Source organism: Macrobrachium nipponense, chromosome 14, assembly GCF_015104395.2.
Source record: "Macrobrachium nipponense isolate FS-2020 chromosome 14, ASM1510439v2, whole genome shotgun sequence".
Lineage (NCBI taxonomy): Eukaryota > Metazoa > Arthropoda > Malacostraca > Decapoda > Palaemonidae > Macrobrachium > Macrobrachium nipponense.
In genome coordinates this window covers 31,929,962-31,944,961 of record NC_087207.1, presented here as the reverse complement: position 1 = coordinate 31,944,961, position 15,000 = coordinate 31,929,962, and the positions used below count along the sequence as shown (strand labels likewise).

At 35.0% G+C, this 15,000-nt stretch overlaps 1 protein-coding gene across 1 annotated transcript in view; it reads left to right on the top strand.

Moving 5' to 3' along the window:
* Positions 1-15,000, top strand: part of LOC135226190 (lysosomal acid glucosylceramidase-like) — a 32,284-nt gene that overhangs the window by 4,355 nt on the left and 12,929 nt on the right. The window contains exons 3-5 of the mRNA XM_064265634.1: positions 9,460-9,648; positions 11,508-11,706; positions 12,436-12,615. Of these exons, the coding sequence (XP_064121704.1) occupies positions 9,460-9,648; positions 11,508-11,706; positions 12,436-12,615 (568 nt within the window). The remainder of the gene's footprint in view (positions 1-9,459; positions 9,649-11,507; positions 11,707-12,435; positions 12,616-15,000) is intronic.

Sequence of the window (15,000 nt, the reverse complement as noted above, 5' to 3'; positions counted from 1 at the left end):
ATTAGGCGTCTGGTCAAATAGAATGACCCTTTTTTATCTAAAATGTAGGAAAGGAACCTTTCTGAGGAGTGAGGATGTCACGCGAATTGAGGAAGAGTGACTTAAGTAACTGTAGTTATATGTTGAATCTATTTGAAATATTTTCGTTTACTCGGGGAGTAAGCCTAAAAAGTACTCTGTTGTTGTTGCTCTTGCTGTTGTTGTCTCTCTCTCTCTCTCTCTCTCTCTCTCTCTCCTCTTCGTGTATAAATATATAAAAAGAAGATGAATCGATTTATTCCTTTAATGTAGCAAGATAAGAAAGAAGAGAAATCCATATTTTCTTCGTGCAAAGGCGTTTATAACCTCACCTGGTATCTCTCTGTCTCTCTTTCTCTCCCGCTCTCCACAGAACAGAAAGAATCCCAATATATCTAAATTGGTTCGCAGTGCATTAGAACAAATCCATAAAAGACGCGTTTTCCCGCTACAAAGATTTTCGGGCGGAAACTCTCGGAGAAAAATTCCGCGAGCATTTCAGCCTCTCCAGATGCAGTGCATACACATAAATATCTGCCCAGAAAATATGCGAAGAAGAATTTATGTCTTCCAGGAAATACGGGACTGAGCTCACTACAGGGAGGAGTGAAAATACTGATATTAATAAATTCTGGCGTTATTATTCATAATTGATGAATATACGTATAGGAAAGCATTTTGAAGCAACGTATCGTATAATAATGATAACAATGTTTTAAGATTTGGACTGAAGATGAACCCAGGGAAGGGTTCGAAAGCTTTGTGAAGTCTTTTTAAGTTATACATGAATTATGATTTTTTTTTTTATTATTGAGGACCCCTTAGAACACTATATATACTCTCGTGATAGAGAGTTTTTCCCAACCAAATAATAATAATAATAATAATAATAATAACAATAATAATAATAATGACCTGGAAAATTTTTTTTCAACATAAATCATGAATCTGTATATTTTAACAGTTTTACACAAGATTCTAGAATCGTAATACTTGTGAAAAAGTGTATCTCCCAGTCTTTGCATCACACCTTTAAACCCGTCCGCGCGGAACACACACACACTCACACACACACACACACACAAATACGTATCAAAATATACATACATATTCATGTATGTGTATTTGTATACATACATACATATTTATACGTATATAAATATAAATACATGTGTGGATTACTATGCATAAAAACAGAATGACAAACAGTAAAAAGAATTTTACATAATATTGTATCAATTTTGGCTTTTTCTACAATACCTGGCTTTGTCATCCTTACAGCCGACGTCATCATTACCGCTAATGCGTAGTTGGTGTTGATAATATTCGTGAAGCTGAACACGCAATAACCGTGAAGGGAATATTGAACGATAATATAGAACTAGCGAACAACAATAACGAGAACTGCCACAAGAACCAGCCACGCATATAAAACGCTTAAACTGTTTCAATAGGTTTTCGAATTGCAAGCACACACTCTGCCGGGATGACTCCTACACCCGGACGGTGTCTGATCTGCTAGACCAGGATTGATTTTTCAAAGTGAAATGACAATTTCCTCAAACCTGAAAATACCGAAGAAATACGATCCATAATTCATGGTAAGGGTAAGTTAATAAACGTCATTTTATAATTCTGAAAATACATATTAGTATTCTGATATTCCTGTCGGAAAAGCGAACATTTGTTATAAAGAAAACTAACAATTCAACTTTACCGTGTGGTGCGTAATCTCGGAAAGACTACGGCGAATGCTTTCAGGAAACGTTTGCGCCTCCAGGAAAAGCGTTACGGCTTTGGAGTACCTCATACCGAAGGTCGAATGGGTTCGGCAGGGTGCAATGTCTGCCGTGGAGAAACTCATAGCAGGTTGAAGTGTGCAACAACGAGGACTGCGCTACCTGATGAAGTTGGACAGGCGTCGGTTGGCTGGTAAAACAACGTACGAGGAACGCTTTACTTAACTGAAAATCAACTTAAGATTAGTGTGATATTTGATGAAGGCTTCAAATAATATAAACCTGTCAAGAGCGTAATATACGACGAACGGGCCATTGAATTAAATACCAACTCTGGATATAAACCTGTCGAAAGCATAACAGGCGACGAACATCTCATTAACTGAATGACAACCTAATATTAGGGTGGCATTCGATGGTGTCATATGACTGGGAGTATATCTGTGAAAAGCATAGCTCATGACGAATACGTCATTTTAATAGATAGCAACGTTGGGAATATACCTGTCTGGAGCACAACATATGACGAACGTGTCTTTTAACTGAATAGCAACCTGCTGTAAGGATATCTTATGACTGGAAAGAAATCCGTCAAAAGCTAAACGCATGCTAATCACGTCTTTTAAGTAAAGGCAAAATAATATTAGAAAAAAATTTGCCGAAGGTGTTCATTTGACTAAAAATTACCTTGTCATAAGTATGAAATATGGCGCACATGCCATTTAACTGAAAATCAACCTGATATTAGGATCGCATTTGACGAAGGTGTCACTTGACAGTAAGTAAATCTTCCACGAGCGTAACATGACGAACATGTCATTTAAACTGAAAATCCACTTAATATGAGTAAAACATTTGACATGGGTGTCAAATGACTGGAAATATACTTGACAAAAGCATAACATATAATTGACAAGCCATTTCTAATGTAAGGATGACATGTGAATAAGGTGTCAATAGACTAAAAATAAACCTGTCCATGACATAACATAAGACGAACCTGTTATTTAAATGAAAATAAACTTGTCATGAAGTTAACATGACATGGAAATAAAATTAAAGCCATAACATTACAGACACGTCATTAAACTGTAAATGAACCTGGTATGAGTACAGCGTTTGATGAACACGCCATTTGCCTTTCAATAAACCTGTTATTAGTTTAATACTCGATGCAGGTATAATTCAACTGGAAATCAATTTACTATCGTTACACCATTGATGAAGGTGTCTTGTGACCGGAAATAAACGTTATTGGTATAACACATGGCGAGGGGGTCATTGAACCATAAATTGAACTGTCATTAAATGACAGGAGACTGAATGAAGGCAGTAAGCGCCAGTAGTAGTGCAATATCGAACCTCCAAACTATAACGCAAACAAGAAGCGGCAAATGCTATTAAATGTATAATCGCTTTTCCACCCCAATCTATGTATCTATAAGTGTTAATCGCCCGGGAAGGGATTATGTAATTTCCAATCTAGAAATGCAACATGTTGGTAATGGACATCATGTCGATAGGAATTGCAATATCTCATACTAACACTTTTGTTTCTAACAGTATTGACCTACAGTTTAGGTAACTATGCTCAATTGTTTTCAATGAACTTTTGCGGGAACTTCAGACGTTTTTCTAAATGCGATGGGTTGATCGGAGATTCGAGTCGGTGAAAGAAAAGGAAGCAACCTGAACAACATCAACAACAACAACAACTACTACTACAATATTGCATGCCTTAATAACCTAAACAGGTCAGGAAATTAATATTAATTAGGTAAGCAGAAAACCCTTACCTAAATACAGCATTCGTTTACTTGTTTACTTTAGTTGGTTAAAGAAGCTTGAGAAACTAAGATATTTTGGTATTTGTAAAATTATTAAGAATATATAATATATGTAATATTACCGTCAACTAAAGATAGGTAAAAATAATTAGAAAAGGGTTGTTCCTCTTATCCAGGTATTACTGTACTGTCTGACCATTTTTTCCAGGTATTACTGTGGTAATTGTCACTTTTATCCATGAATTACTATGCGGTCTGTCCCTTTTATCCAGGTATTACTGTGGTGACTGTCCCTTTTATCTAGGCATTAATGTGGTCACTGTCCCTTTTATTCAGGTATTAATGTGGTGACTGTCACTTTTATCTAGGTATTACTGTAGTGACTGTCCCTTTTTTCCAAATATTACTGTGCTGCCTGTTCCCTTTACTCAGGTATTACTGTGGTGACTGTCCCTATTATCCAGGTATTCCTGTACTATCTGTATAGGTATTACTGTGTTGTCTGTCCCTTTTTTCTATATCCTAGCTAACCAACCTGGCGCTGCCAGGGAAATCTCTGATTACAACTGATAAACTGTCTCTTTCATTCCTGTTAAGATATTTGCTTTTCACCAGCATCCCCTTTCTATTGGGGCTGAACTTACACTTAAAGGGCTTCAAGAGAATCACTGTTCATCTCAGCAACTTCGAAAACTATGGATTGGACAATAATAGCCGTCGTTTCAGTTATTTTTACATATAACCCTCTATCCCACCCACTTCTCAAACCCCCTTGCTATCAGGGCTGAACTTGGACATAATGGGCATAGGGAGTGTCAATATCGTTCTCAGCAACCTCAAAAGCTATGGATTAGACAGTAATACCTGTCGTTCCGGTTATTTTGACATTTCATCCCTTCCCACCCCCTTTTCACCCGACTCCCAATCGGGGCTAGTAAACTTGGACTTGCCGGGCTTCAGGAGCGTCACTATTCATCTCAGCGACCTCAAAAACTATGGCTTAGACACTAATATCTGTCGTTTTATGTAATGCTTACATTTCCCCCCTTCATACCCTCCCCCTTCAGTGTTAGTGATGTCTTAACCCCACAGTGTTCTTTCCCGGATGGTAAGTAGTATGTATATCAAGTTTGGTTGAAATTGCTCAATGTATTGCAATGACACAGACATACATACATCAAATTATATATATATATATATATATATATACATATATATATATATATATATATATATATATATATATATATATATATATATATATATATATCACTGGGCTGTTTGTCACTTTTATCAAGATATTACTGTGGTGACTGGAGAATATTTTCAATAAAATACTTCTACGGTCTTGAGTACATGAAAAGGGGTATAATGAAACCCTAGAGTTTGTTTACTACAAATAGGGATGGGGGAAGGGGGGATGGGGGATGTGCGGGAAAAGGGAGAGGGACGGGGTACAAGTTTGAAACGTACTCTATTATCTGAGACAAGGCAATTGATGCCCACGTGCCAAATTATTTCTAGATAGGTTCGGATTTCTACAGCATACCAAGATACAAACAAACATACATAAATACAAACAGCCACATACACACGCACACACACGCACACACACACAGATATATATATATATATGATACAGATATATATATATATATATATATATATATATATATATATGTATATTATATATATATATATATATATATATATATATATATATATATATATATATATATATATATATATATATATATATATATATATATATATATATAAGCACAACGTGTATAAGTAAACAATCGCGTTTTTTGGTAACCAAAATGAAAATACGAGATAAATTTTGAAACAGGTAAAAAAAAAAGAAACCTTTGGTAAATAAAAGAAGAAAGTCCAACATTTATAACACGAGTCCTTCCTTTTTAAGGTTAACATATTTAAATGATATACTTTGTAAAATAAAACGAGATTCTTGTCTATAAAGGCGAAAACAAAAAATCACTGTTAACCAGAATAAAACAAAGCTTAGAAAACAATTTTATATGAAATTCATTGATTCTAGTACATGAAAGTAAAAGTTCGTTTTTTCACGATGGCTGTAATTTTTCTAGGAAAATAAATAATAATAAAAAAAATAGTGGAATACATTAAAAATAGAGAGAATATTGTCGAAGAGAAATAACAATAAAGAAAATTAATTTTTATACCAAGAGAAAGAAAATAGAGTAATAGCACACGCACACAGAAACAGCGTCTACGAAAGCAAAAGCAGAACTGACAAAGGCAGCAGCTTTTCCCCTCCAGCCAGACCAGAGGCAATAAAAAGCAATAACATGTCCTTAGCGCTGTATGAAGGGCGATAACGATATTGGAAGACCACTCTGGCTTGTTATCGCAGCTCAAGAGCTTATACGAACGGCTAATAATGGCGAGGAAGGACCCCAATGCTGTCTTTTCCCCGACACTAATTGCAGCCGGCCTCGGTAACGTATACAACACTTATTCTCCTTCGCTGCTGGTCGGATACGTTCTCCGCGAGGAGTTGCGTTGCGCGCCTTAAATGAACGCTTCTTCTACAACGAAAAATTAAAGTTCGATGCTTGGGGGCTTGGTATTATTAAAAATAATAGTAATAATAATAATTACAATAAACAGAAACTCATTTATAAGAGTTATAATAGCATTACTAGTATTACTATTACCATTGATACAACAATCAGCTCTGATATAGCGATGTAATGTACGTTTATATTACCTACTAATGATATTTGTGGCTTTATATGCGAGAATATTTATAATATATATATATATATATTATTATGTATATATGTATATATATATATATATATATATGATATATGATATATATATATATATATATATATATACATATATATATATATATATATATATAGTATATATATAGATATATATATATATATTATATATACTATATATATATCTATATATATATATATCATATATATATATATATATATATATATATATATATATATATATATATATATATATATATATATATATATATATATATAGTATATATATAATATATATATATATATATATATATATATATATCTATATATATATATATATATATATATATATATATATATATATATATATATATATATATATATATCTATATATATATCTATATATATATAGATATATAATATATATATAGATATATATATATATATATATATATATATATATATATATATATATATATGTGTGTGTGTGTGTGTGTGTGTGTGTGTGTGTATGTGTACATGGCAACTCAAAATTTATTTTTATTTTTACTCTATGTCTTCTGTAAAGAAGACTTCAGTGACAACACACGGATAAACAAGATATGCAAAGTCCATGGAATTTATAAAAAAAAAAACTTGATGGCAATGAATTGAGTAACTTTCGTTCAACTAACACATTTTAGTTTTCATAAGGCCAGTCTTTTGCTCCCCTTTGCGAAAACTGGCTGGACATAACGTGAATAACCTAGTAAAAAAAATGGACGTACATAATTGGAATAACTTTCGCTCGCAGGACAAAAACATGGTGGCCATAACGTGAATAAATTTCTCTCACCTAAAAAAAAAATTGGTTTCTGTATTGTAAATAACCTTTGCTCTCCTCGGAAAATCTTAGGACGAGAGAAAGCTGAACAAAACGGGTTAAAAGCACTGCACTATATCGTGATAAAATAGATATTCTGTAACATAACGAATTAAATAACAGACACAATATCCCAAGTACAAACCGAGCCACACAACATAAACCGCCTTTAGAAGTGTTTGTTATTTCAGAGGCCACGTCATAGTAACGGCCTTAATTGAAGGGACACTTAGCCCCCGCCTAAATGCAGGGCCATGGAACCAGTTCAGCGGGATAAGGGCTTGACTGAATTAGACTAAGCCTGGAGCCGGTTATCGCTCCGTGCTCACGAGCATTGGATGTCTCTTTCTTGAATAAAATAGTTACACAAATGCATATATATATATATATATATATATATATATATATATATATATATATATATACATATATATATATTATATATATATATATATATATATATATATATGTGTGTGTGTGTGTGTGTGTGTGTGTGTGTGAGTGTGTGTTTCTGTCTGTGTGCTATAGACATATACGCTTATACACAAATATCTATCTTTCTATCAATTTATCTATCAAAATATGTATATGTACACACACACACACACACACACACACACACACACACACACATATATAATATATATATATATATATATATATATATATATATATATTATATATACATCATCAAATTTGCAGGTAGCTGATAGGTAACAATTACATGAGCTGTTTTCATAAGAGCACTGAATCCTCATACACCTTGGTCCAGCAGAGACGAGTCACGCGGTCAGCGTAGGGGGTGTTAAAGAACTGCTGATGAGTAAATAAGATAGCCGAGGTTGTGGAAGATTTCCGTGCAAGTTATCCATCTCTGATTCAGCAGATTGTGGATAAATTTGACAACTAATATTGTCTTGTTTCTTCTATCGTAGGAATATCTATCTTCCACAGCTTCGGCTATCTTATTTATCTATATACAGGACTCATCAGCAGTCCTTTAATCCCCCTACACGGACCGAGTTACTCGTCTGCATTGGAATTGTGTGTATGAATAAGTCCCTCACTGGATGAGTAGGTTGTGTACTCGCTTTTCAATCTGGTAGCCAGAGTTGGCTTCTTTGCCGCCACCTGTGCGGAACGAGAGGAATTTATTTCAGGTGATTAGAAATTCACTTCTTGATATAATGTGGTTCGGATTCCACAATAAGCTGTAGGTTCCGTTGTAAAGGAACCAATGGGTTCCTAGCCAAAAATAATCTAATCCTTTGGGCCAGCACTAGGAGAGCTGTTAATTGGCCCAGCGGTTTGGTAAAACTAAGATATACTAAACTTATTAGTGCATGAATTTTCAGTGTTGTTATGAAAACAATTCATGTAACTATTACAATATTTTTTTCCTCCTTATTTAGATATCTTTAGGCTTTGCCTAACAGCTCCCAGCAAAGCTGATGATGTGCAATAACGAATATTCTGCTCTGAAGACATAACCGATTCTCATTAATTATCACCATTTCTAAACATTTACATACTTCGAGGCCATCAAACAGAGCCCCAATGCAGGTCAAAGCTCCATATGTTTAGATAAGGTCCATTTCTTTTGGGTACGAAGCGAGGGTTACCGCTATCTCATAATCTGCGGGAAACGGGCGTTGCTATGGTAACACCCCGAGGTTTTCCCCCGAAGATTACATCGAATCTTACGCTCTGATCTGCTGCGTTTATTTGTCTGCCTTGATTCAGTTGTGTAAACACTTCAGATGGACGTTTCTTTTTCTTGTTTTTATTATTGGATTACCTGTAGTACCTGTTGTCAGCTTTGTCTCTCATTCACTGCGAGGCCTATTATTCGCTCTTACAATATATGTATATGTATGTACACACACAAGTACACACACACACATATATATATATATATATATATATATATATATATATATATATATATATATACTATATATATATATATATATATATATCATATATATATATATATAATATATGTATATCTGTAATATTATATATACATATATATGTATGTATATATACACACACACACACACACACACGCACATATATATATATATATATATATATATATATATATTATATATATATATATATATATATATATATATAGATAGATAGTATATGCATACATGCACTTGCATATGTGACGTTATAGATAGCACGAGTACATGCCATATATCATACCGTGAGAAATAAAGATAACGGACATTATCAGCCACAATAAAGTTACCCTTTCTCTTCTGCAGCTGGGAATTTCCCAAGACCTAGCAACTCGGCAGCTGTTCAGCGCCAATCTGATTGGTCAGCAGCAGATCTCTCTACCAGGTCGTTGGGCATAAGGGTCTCGGGTCGTGGACGTTTATACAGACGAAATAAGCCTATCATAGACTATATGGTACGAATCAGTCATGAGATGGTCTCTGAAAACGTTGCTTGTAAGCGTGTTCCTTCTGCAGTGTAAGTATAAGCCGGCTGTTAGACTGGTGTATGATCTGACTGTGTATAATGTAGTTATAATGTTATTATTATTATCATAATTTCAGTAGATGAAGCCTACTCACATGGAAGAAGCACACCAAAGGGGCCACTGACTTGAAACTCAAAGAATGTTGGTTTCAACCTCCCATCACAGACCCCACACTGCAGCAGTATCTAATCATGATACACAACCAGTGATTTTCCATCGCCCTGTGGTAGACGCGAACCCTTTACATCTGAGTGGTATGCCACGATATTAACCACTATACCAGCGGACCAGTGAATATTTAATATTTTTTTTTTTTTGTGTGTGAAACAATATAATTTACAGGTAATAAACGTCACGTTAGAACTACTGTATTCCAGTTTGGGACGGCCTCCCTCACCAGTGACATCCACACACATATTCAAATGTGGGGAGTCTTTTTACATTTAGGCGGTACGTTACGTCTCTAAATTGAGAACTTGGTGTCTGGAACCTCTCTGATATTAACATAGCCTGGTACCAGCCATAACATTAGTCATAACTTATAGTGCTGATGTGTGAACCTCGTGCTGAGATGCCAATCTGGTAGACAATCAAAGATTAGCGACCCAAAGCTTGATTACATAATAATAATAATAATAATAATAATAATAATAATAATAATAATAATAATAATAATAATGACAGTATTTTAATATTTGGATACTCAAAGAGGGATGTAAGCAAAGACGAATACAGAATTCGCAATGCCTTATCCTCAGAATATATCCTCATTAAGGAAGAACTTTAGGAAACTTAAACACCAGTTCTCAAGTTGAATAAATGTTTAAAGTTAAAATTTATATTTAGGGATTTCAAAAGTAAACCTGAAGCCAGGGACTTCTATAATTTCTTTTACTGCCTGTTTTTTTTTTCTTTTACTATATGTTGATCGATATTCACTTATACTTCTCCTTACCCATATGTGTGCATTTGTTGAATTGTGGAAGATATCTATTTAACATTATTATCAACTATGATACCCATCTGAAAATGTATATCTTGAGTTTTTTAGTGTTATTTATTTATAAATCAACAGACATCCATTATCTCTCTCTCTCTCTCTCTGTGTGTGTGTGTGTGCGTGTGTGTCTGAAGGTGAATCCTACTGTCATTTATTCCAAGGCATTTAAGACGTCGTAGGACGTCAGCAAGTCAAAGATTGCTTCTAAATCGATGCGTAGTTAACCTATGTCTGTCTGTCAAGATATTCCTGTACCATTTTTATAAGCGCTTAATGTTGTAGAATTCTAGCCCGAGAAAGCAATGTCTTTGAATTACTGACCCACCTAGATTTGATCTCGGTTGCAATAACAATAGTGATAACAAAACAATATACAAAAGCAATGGTAAAAACAAGTAAATGCACCGAAGTTTCTTCGATGCAATCGAGTTTACTGTACAGCGTGCAATCAAGGCCACCGAAAATAGATATATTTTTCGGTGGTCTCGTTATATTCTTGTATGAGCTGAGGCCCATGAAACTTTAACCATGGCCCGGTGGTGGCCTGTCCTATACCGTTGTCAGACGCACGATCATGGCTAACTTTAACGTTAAACAAAATAAAAACTACTGATGCTAGAGGGCCGCAACTGGTACGTTTGACGATTGGAGGGTGGATAATCGACATACCAATTTGCAGCCCTCTAGCCCCAGTAGTTTTTAAGATCCATGGTGGCCAGAAAAAGTCCGGACGAACAGACAAAGCCATCACAATAATTTTCTTTTGCAGAAAACGAAAACTTTTAGTTTGTCTTTGGTAAACTTCATAAGAATGATGTCTCACGCAGGGGATGTCGGAATCTCACAGCAAGAGGTGGACGATGAGTTCCCTTGCATTAGCAGAAAGTTTGACTACAGCTCCTTCGTCTGCGTGTGCAACGCCTCCTACTGCGACACCCTGCCGCGCCCTTCAGTTCCCCGAGAGGGATATTTCGTTCTTTATTCCTCCGACATGATGGACAAGCGGTTCAGCAAGTCTCAGGGAGAGTTCTGGGAAGAAGGGGAAGGTGGTGAGTACGAAGGATGACTCTTTTAAGCTCAATTCCATCTGTCTTTGCCTGGGGTATATTATGAGCACCGTAGGCATGACTAAAGGGGTCTTGCAGTGTCGTTTCGGACTCTAACTGTCTTTATAACCTTTCAGTTGACCTCCATCCATTTTTCCTTTCTTCAATCTTGGTGTCTCTATAACTATCATTTCTTAGTGAAACTAGTTTTTATCTCCCATTTCCACCTTCAAATCAGATCCTCGTAATGCATCTTTTTTTTTCTGGAACTCCTTATCTTGATGGCTCTAACTGTGTTTAACCGTTTAGTTGACCTCCATCCATTTTTCTTTTCTTCAGTCATGTCTCTCTAACTATTACTTCTTATTACAACATGTTTTTATCTCCCATTTTCACCTTCAGATACTTGTAATGCATCACTTATAATTTCTGGATCTCCTTATCTGGATGGCTCTAAATGTGTTTAACCTTTTAGTTGACCTCCATTCATTTTTCTTCTCTTCAATCTTGTTGTCTCTATAACTATCGTTTCTTAGTGAAACTGTTGTTTTTATCTCCCATTTCCACCTTTAGATCCTTGTAATGCATCTATTTTATTTTCTGGGTCTCCTTATCTTGATATCAGTCCAACCATTCCAAGTCCCTCCTGTGACCCAGTCACTGTCTCGAGCTTTAAATGGCCGACATCACCAGTACTCGGCTTCCAGAGACTAAACCTCAGCCTTCTTCTTCTTCAATCAGGCTCCGGAGACGCAGGAATGGCCGTGGAATTCAGCCTGGAGACCTCTGTCGCCTATCAGACTATCATAGGTTGGGGAGGAGCCATCACAGATGCCGCTGCGTATAATGTTCTCTCCCTTTCCCCGGACGCTCAGGAGCGTCTTTTGAGGTAAGGTTAATGTGACAGAAAATGCTTCTCGTCTAGTTTCTCGTACAAGCTATGGCAATAATATCAGTAGTAACTGCTATGATAATTATTAATATTATTATCACTGGAGAAACAAATCCTCTCTGCTAGTTGTTCATGCAAGCTATGACGAAAATATCAGCAGTCACTGCTATGATTATTATTATTATCATCATTATTATCACTGGAGAAACAAAACTACAATCACGTATTATACATATATTTAAAGATAAATCTATACAGATAGCTTTCGGGAATCTGTATAGATTGATCTTTAAATGTGTGTAGATATACATAACTGGATTTGTTTCGCCATTTTATGACTCGTGTTACTATAAATATTTTTGCTTTAATTTTTTATCATTGCTACAATCATCTGTCTCGTGGTCCAGTAGTTATTGCCAGGTCTAGTTAGAGAACCCAAGATCGATGCGAATCCGGGCTTAGTGGGGCGTCGGTTAGGGTGTTTTGACGATCGAAGCCAGCTTCCCTCCAAATAGGTATAGTCACTCATAGAAGTTCATGGATGTCTCCGGGCATAAAGCTTAATTCCATCCAACCCCTTTCTGGACAACGGGTCTGTATAGTGACGTAAAACGGGCGCACACCGAAACTTTCTACTACAGCAGAGTTAGGTAGTTGAACATTTGGCCAGTTTCGCACTCAGACTCCTGTTATCCAGAAATGGGTAAAATGGAAATCTCTCTCAAACACCCGGAGACATCCATGAACTTATACGAGTGACTGTACATGGTACTTTTTTGGGTGGAAATAAGTACCTGGTCACTAATTGTCTGTGGTGAGTAACAGCCAGGGTGGAGAAGGACGTAGGACCAGCAGCCTTATCTGAAAACTAGGCTACAAGCGTATGTCTTAATGAATATAAGAAGATCACATATTCTGAATTAGAAAATATACTTTCATGAAATATCCGAAATATCCTCATCTCAAAACCTAGGCTACAAGCGTGTAACTGAAGAATATAAGATTATAAATTATGAATTCGGGAATATATTTTCATAAAATATCTGAAAAATCCTCATGATAAGCATAACCGTTATTTGACGTCTTTTGTAATATAAGATATTTGGTATTATTGTTGAAATTATCTAATCTTATCTTTAAGTTTTGAGGATATTTTTGAAATGTTTATGGACAATTTCATTTTCCGTTATGAAATGAGTTGAATTCCTATTCCTTTGCATCTGTTTAAAATTTTATTTAGTTCCACAGTCTCTCTTTTGCTTTGTTTTACAATTATTTTATCAATTTCTGGTAAACAGTCGTGTTTCAGTATTATTATTATCATTATTATTATTATTATTATTATTTTTGTTGTTATTATTATTATTATTATTAGGCATCATAAGGGTCATGAGGTGGTTTCGGTTATAATTACAGGCACTTGAATATAACGGCTAAATAGCAGAACCAAATCTCAGTGTTAAAGTTGTATTTAAAAGAAAACTATCAAATCTTCTGTTTTGATCTTATTTTGCTATTTTCAGCAGACTCAAGGCCCATCCTGCCAATCACTGGCTTTTAATGGGAGATGATAGCATTAAATTTTCACTCGCTTCCAATCCTCGGAAAAGCAACAATGAATAAAAAACTAGATGGTGTTCATCATTTCTGTGCCACTTGGAGTTTGATTCGATTTTGAAACATCGGCCACCCGAGGAAACCAATTTAGTAAATTGCTTTTAAAAAGTTTTTTCTAGAGAGATCTTGGAGCAACACTGGGAGAAGTTACGTAACCAGAACATTGGAGTAAAGTATTCAAGGAGTTACTGTCAGGAGAAAGATGTACGTCGACATTACTGTTGCCAAGATGAAAAAGTTTAAATTCCATGACGTTACTGAACAAAAATCGAGAAATTTCAAGCGGCTATGCTTAAGGCATTCCCTGCAAAATGAGTATATATAAATCAACCTATTTTAATTTCTTAAGTAAAATCGTACTTAAATTTTATAAGAATCGGATTCTATTCAATATAGAGAGACGAGACTAGAATTTTTTTTTTTCATTGCAGGGACAAAAACCTGATAATTTTTTTTTTATTGAGAAGACAAGATTCTTATTGTCCCTTGTTCATTCTGAGATACAAAGTTAGAATTTCTTTTTAAATTTTGGAATAAGAATATCATTTAAATTATGGAACAGCAGAACGTACAATCTATTATACCTTGATCTAACCAGAGCCTTTAGGATCAAGGATAATACATGAAAGGGAAATAATAAGTGAAATTCAAGTACAACGACCTTTAAAATTCGAAGAGTATACGAGTAAGGAAAGTATGGAGGTAGAGGAATATTCACGAACTTCATCTTTTATATTATTGTATATAATTAACTCTTGTATTTCT